This window comes from Sciurus carolinensis, chromosome 1, assembly GCF_902686445.1.
Source record: "Sciurus carolinensis chromosome 1, mSciCar1.2, whole genome shotgun sequence".
In the NCBI taxonomy this organism is placed as follows: domain Eukaryota; kingdom Metazoa; phylum Chordata; class Mammalia; order Rodentia; family Sciuridae; genus Sciurus; species Sciurus carolinensis.
This window is the reverse complement of record NC_062213.1, coordinates 168,077,753-168,083,695: the sequence shown is the minus strand read 5'-3', so window position 1 is coordinate 168,083,695 and position 5,943 is coordinate 168,077,753. Positions and strand designations below refer to the sequence as shown.

The window sequence follows — 5,943 nt, the reverse complement described above, 5'->3', positions numbered from 1 at the left end:
CATCTGGTACAGTTTTGAATTCTTTAAAAAAAAAAATATATATATATATATATATTTAGTTGTAGATGGACATTATACCTTTATTTTATTTATTTATTTTTATTTTGTGCAGAGGATCGAACCCAGTACCTCACACATGCTAGGCAAATGCTCTACCCTGGTCCCACAGTTTTGAATTCTATGGAGAAATGTCTATTCAAATTTTTGCCCATTTTTAAATTGAGCTATTTGTAATTTTTATCATATGTACATATACATTTATACACACACAATTCATATGTATTTATGTATATACATTGTCTCATTTCAGATATTGTATTTCAGATATTATTTTCAGATATTATTATTGTATATAAATACAACAAATAACTTACTGTAACAAATATTTGAGATAATGGGATGTTTGTTCTTCTATAACTGGTAGTGAGAGTGCATACTTTTGTTCCTGGTGTTAGGGGGAAAGCATTCAACCTTTCACCATTAAGTGTGCTATAAACTATGGTTTGTCATAAACAGCCCTTTTCAGGTTTGAGGAAGTTCCTTTATATTTGTAGTGTATTGAAAAAAAATTTTTTTTTCTGGTACTGGGGATTGAACCCAGGGACATTTTATGACTGAGATACATCCTACCCCTTTTTATTTTGAGACAGATTTTTGCTAAATTGCTAAGGCTGTCCTCTAATTTGTTATCCACCTATCTCAGCCTCCTGATTAGCTGGGATTATAGGCATATGCCACAGCATCTGGCTAATTTATTTATTTATTTTTTTAAGTTGTGAAAGGGTGTTGGATTTTGTTGTATGTTCTGGGTCTATTGAGAAGATGAAGTTTTATTCTTTTATTAATATGAGATATTACATCGATTTTTATACGTCAAACCAACCTTGCCTTCATGGAATAAATTCCACTTGTACAGGATTTATAATGCTTTCTGTATGTTGTTGGATTTAGTTTGCAGGCATTTACTCGGGATTTTTGCATGTTTATTCATGAAGAATATTGGTCCTTTGATTTTCTTGAGATACTGTTATGGGGCGCAACTTGAGAACAGACTGATCACCACTGAGAAGTCCAAATTTGAGAGTCTTTATTAAGCCGGCTGGCTGACTGTCTCATACAATGTCCCCAAAAAATGGCTATTGGGAGAACAACCTGACCACAGGGTTTAGGGGTTCTTATACCAAAAATTACATTAATCTTAAGTGTCTATTGCTACGATTTGAAATTACACATTAACATCATGAGATCATCAACAGAGGGGAAAGTGGGTCAAAATGACCCTTACCTAGGTACAAACTAAAGAATGGTTACTAACATCCACACAATCACTGTTCACATGGTACATTGTTTAGGAGCAATAGGAATCAAAAGAGAGCAATTCTTTACTACATAGAAGTTGCCATTGTATATTATTAAACATGTCACACCAAGTAACTGATGATTGGCACAGAGGCGGGGTGTTCCCATGGGAGAAGCTTATTTCCTACATAACATGGAGTCTCAGAGCAAAATGGAGTCTGTTTAGTCACTTCCCTTAGAGTCTGGCCTATAACATTCTCATGGAGTCAGATCTGTCAGCCCATCAAAATACCTTTGTCTGATTTGGTATCAGGGTAATGTTGGCCTCAGAGAATACTCTGAGAAGTGGGCCTTTCTCCTCCTCCTCCTCTTCTTTTTTAAAAAGGAGTTTGGGTTATTAATTTATTTAAAAATATTGGTAGAGTTGGTGCATACCTGTAATCCTAGCAGCTCATGAAGCTGAGGCAGGAGGATCTTGAGTTCAAAACCAGCCTCGGCATCTTAGTGAGACCCTAATGAACTCAGTGAGACCCTGTCTCTAAATAAAATATAAAAAGGACTGGAGATATGGCTTAGTGGTTGAGTGCCCCAGGTTTAATCCTTGGTATGAAAAAAAAAATTTAGTAGAAATCACCAGTGAAAGCACCCAGTGCTGTAGGGGGGACGTTTTAAAATTTAATTTATAGGACATTTTAAAAATAGTTCAATCTCTTGTTATAGGTCCAGTTAGTCAGTTTTGGAAATTTATATGTTTCTAGGAATTTATTTGTTTCACCTAGGTTATCTAATTCTTTTTGTTTCTGTAAGATTAGTAGTAATGTCTCTGCTGTTGGTTTTTATTTTACTGAGTCTTTTGTGTTTCTGATTTTATTAATTTGAGTCCTCCCCCATTCTTTTTTTTTTTTTTTTTTTCATTTTAAACAAGAAGTTTATTTAAACAACAAGACGCTTGACTTGAAGGGAAAACTATCTAGGAATCTTTTTTTAAGAGTAATTTACCCCTACTTAAAGACAGATTGCCCTACATGTAACAGCTACGTACAAAAAAGTTATAAAATTGTCCTTGGTTTTACAATGATAAATGAAAAACATTAAAATTCTCCAATCGAACAAGGTATGCAAGGATTTTTATGTTGTTCAGGTTTTTTTGTTTTTTGTTTTTTGTTTTTTGTTAAAACAGTGAGAGCAAAATAACTTACTGGAATATAAAGATAAGAGCTGAATGAGCATGCCACTAATGGAGAAAGGGGATAATTTCACAGAACCAGTATTTTTCCCCATCCCATCTCCATTTGATGTCAATCAAAACATATCATTGGCCATTTAGTTAAAAAAAATGCAATATGCTTGTGCACATACACCAGTTACTTTATGTACAATAAAGGAATGGGGAAGGGGAAAATGAAAGAATAGAGAAAACTATACTGTAGTAGTCAGGATGTGGTGGAACCAAATTGCAGTTTTCTAATTAAGAATGTATTCTTGGTCTGTAGGAACAGAGTTCTGAAGTAAAGTAGCAGGTTCCCTTTTAGTAGACACCTCCTGTCTGCTGCTGGAACACATCAATTGTATCTTCATCCTCCATTTCCAACTGTGCAGGTGTGTCTGTTTCATTAATTGGCTGCCCATCAAATCGGAATCTGATCTGCCTCATCGACAAACCTGTCGTTCACAATAGGCTTTCATTAGTTTACTAAGTGGTGTATGCCTCTTAATCTTAAACTGCACCACAGAACCATCCTGCCCCGCCACCTTCAAGTTAATATGATCGTTGTTCTCAGTCTTGACTCCTTCCTTGGGCTTTTCGTCGGCCATGGCGAGCGCCGGAGTCTCCTCACTGCCGCTTCACAAAAGAGGTACCAGGTCCGCACCGAACGAGCACACAAGCAGCTCCAGGAGCGGCAGAAGAAGCCCTCCCCCATTCTTTACTCCTCTCTCCCTCCCCCCACCTCTACTAAAGGTTTGCTAATGTTACTATCTTTTCAAATAATCAGCGTTTTTTCCTTGTTTTATCTTATTTCTAATCTTTATTATTTCCTTCCAGTTGCCTTGGGTTTAGTTTGTTCCTCTTTTTTAGTTTGTTACATTGGAAGATTAGGTTATTTGAAATCTTACTTTAAAAAAATGTATTTATGGGACTGGGGTTGTGGCTTAGTGGTAGAGCACTCACCTAGCATGTGTGAGGCACTGGGTTCAATTTTCAGCACCACATATAATTACATAAAAAAAAAAGGGCCATCAGCAACTAAAAAATTACTTTAAAAATGTATTTATAAACTTGACTCACTGGGCATTCCTGAAATCCTAGTGACTTAGGAGGCTGTTACAGGAGGATTGCAAGTTTGAGGCCAGCCTTGGCAGCCCCTGTCTTAAAATAGAAATAAAAAAGACTGAGGGTTTAGCTCAGTGGTAGAGCATCCCTGGGTAAAATACTCAGTACCAAAAAAAAAAGTTTATATCTGTAAATTCCTGTCTTAGCACTATTTTGGTCAAGTTTTTTTTTTTAAACATTTTTTTTTCCTTAGTTGTAGATGTACAAAATACCTTTATTTATTTATTTTTATGTGGTGCTGAGGATCAAAACTAGTGCCTCACACGTGCTAGGCAAGTACCCTACCACTGAGCTACAACCCAGCCTGTAAGTTTTAATATGTGGTATTTGTGTTTTATATTGGCAAGTTCTCAAATTTTTTTTGTTACTGACTTCTGATTTTATTATGTTGTGTTTAAAAAAAAAAACACATTGTGTGATTTAAATCCTTTAAATTTGGGGACTCTACTGTTAGGTGCTTTGGCTTAAATTCTGACGCATAATATGGATTGGATTTTAGGTATGTGAATACTGTTGATAACTAAATAAAACATTATTCTCATCTTATATACTGTGGCCAGTAAATGGAATTTGTTTCAGTTTAACTTAGACGCTTAAATGATTTTTGAATTCAATAGTAGTAAATTGTTAAATGTAGATTACATAAAGAAGCACTGTCTCCGAGAAGTCCCTTTAGTGGACAGTGATTCATTAAGAGGGTCTATATATACATGAGTCACAGTGAACTGCAGCAGTTTAAACATAACTGCCACATTTCATATAGTAAAATTATTATTCACTATAAATCCAATTATTTTGTAATCCTTACTACAATGTTTTGACCCAGGGAAGTTAAATATTATTGATATTATCCCCCTTTGAAAACAGAGGAACTGGACTGGGGCTGTGGCTCTGTGGTTGAGCACTTGCCTGGCATGTGTGAGGCACTGGTTTGATCTCAGCACTACATAAAAATAAATAAAATAAAGGTATAAAAAATATAATAACATTATTAAAAAAAAAGAAAACAGAGGAACTGAGACTTAGCAATATAAAGGTCATATAGTTAGTCAGTCAGTGGCTCAGCGAGTACAAACTCAGGTCACCTGGCTCAGGGATTCCTGTACTTTTTCCATTGCACCACATTGTCTCATTGTTTCACATGAAACTATAAGCCTAGATTACCAAGAGTGATATCCTGGAAAGTAAACAGTCTAGCAGCACTTGGCAAAGCACAGCTTTACTCGGCAGGGCATATTGAAAGAGAAAAAAAAAAAAAAAAAAAAAAAAAAATCAGAAGACCCAAACAGCTGTCTAGTGTGCTGAAATGGACTCATTCTTAAATAATGTAGTGAGAGGAAATGCTTTGGAAAGAGACTAAAACATGAGTAGTATTTCAGGACACGGTCTCAGCAGCACCCAGAAAGGTTCAGAGCTCTGTAGTTACTAAGGACGTTTTTATTTTCTGGAACAAAACTTGAAACAGACAGTGAATTTAAAATGAAGAGACCTAAACAACGCCAGACTGTAGAGAGCTATCTAAAGTTGCAAATCAGAGTGTGATCTTTTTTATGAAAAAAGCCAATTGCTTGTTTTACATTGATTACTTCAGTTACTGATCTATTCAGTAAAAACATTTGAGTTCTTTCTCTGTATAAAAGCATTGTTAGGCAGGCATTGTGGGAGTGATATCAAGGTAAGGATGTTACCATGCTTGCCCACAAGGACCCTGTAACCTAGTAAGGAAATTTTGTATTCAAACATATTTGTTCATCCAGGGAGACCCCATACCAGGTGTTTAGGAGACAGGAATAGGTAAATTAGAAACCACTTTGAAGCCTTTGTGTATACTTTCCATTGCTTAGAGAGTATTTTCTACTTCCTTCCCCTAAATCTAAGCACTTAAAAACTTTTTAGAGAGCAGGATCTGAAATCTCTTAGCAAAACAATGATCCATACTATTATCCTTGTGATTTGATCTCAAAGAGAACCTGACTGCCTATGGGTCAGAGCTTAGGTGTCATACTAGAAAATATTTGCACCATATTTAACTGTGAAAGAATTGACACCTAAGACATGTAAATACTCTGAAATCATTAAGAAAAATACAAAAAGAAAAAAAAAATCCCAACAGATAAAAAATAGATAAAGGATTTGAATAGGAGATTAGATAAACAGGATCTATAAAAAGCTCATTTCATAAGACAGTGTGTTCAAACTTATCAGGGAAATGATTCCGTAATGAAATACTGGTTTTACCTCTCTTGTTGGCAGAAATAAAAGTTGATAATAGCAAATTTAAGTAATAATAAGAAGCCTTTATTAATATACAG

The 5,943-nt window shown here is 35.2% G+C and overlaps 1 protein-coding gene across 1 annotated transcript; it reads right to left on the bottom strand.

Moving 5' to 3' along the window:
• Positions 1 to 2,294: 2,294 nt before the first annotated feature.
• Positions 2,295 to 3,204, bottom strand: LOC124980785 (small ubiquitin-related modifier 2-like). The gene is made up of 2 exons (XM_047546700.1): positions 2,962 to 3,204; positions 2,295 to 2,890 (listed from the first exon to the last, which is right to left on the bottom strand). Exons 1-2 carry the CDS (start codon positions 3,112 to 3,114, stop codon positions 2,828 to 2,830), a joined length of 216 nt encoding a protein of 71 aa, XP_047402656.1. The 5' UTR covers positions 3,115 to 3,204; the 3' UTR covers positions 2,295 to 2,827.
• Between the last annotated feature and the right edge of the window lie 2,739 nt (positions 3,205 to 5,943).

What these genes read in the sequence shown, in the direction of transcription:
- LOC124980785 (XM_047546700.1), bottom strand. Translation starts at nt 3,114, where the DNA reads ATGGCCGACGAAAAGCCCAAGGAAGGAGTCAAGACTGAGAACAACGAT. An exon ending in AAGCCTATTGTGAACGACAG is followed by an intron (nt 2,891 to 2,961) that starts GTTTGTCGATGA and finishes ACACCTGCACAG; the next exon opens with TTGGAAATGGAGGATGAAGA.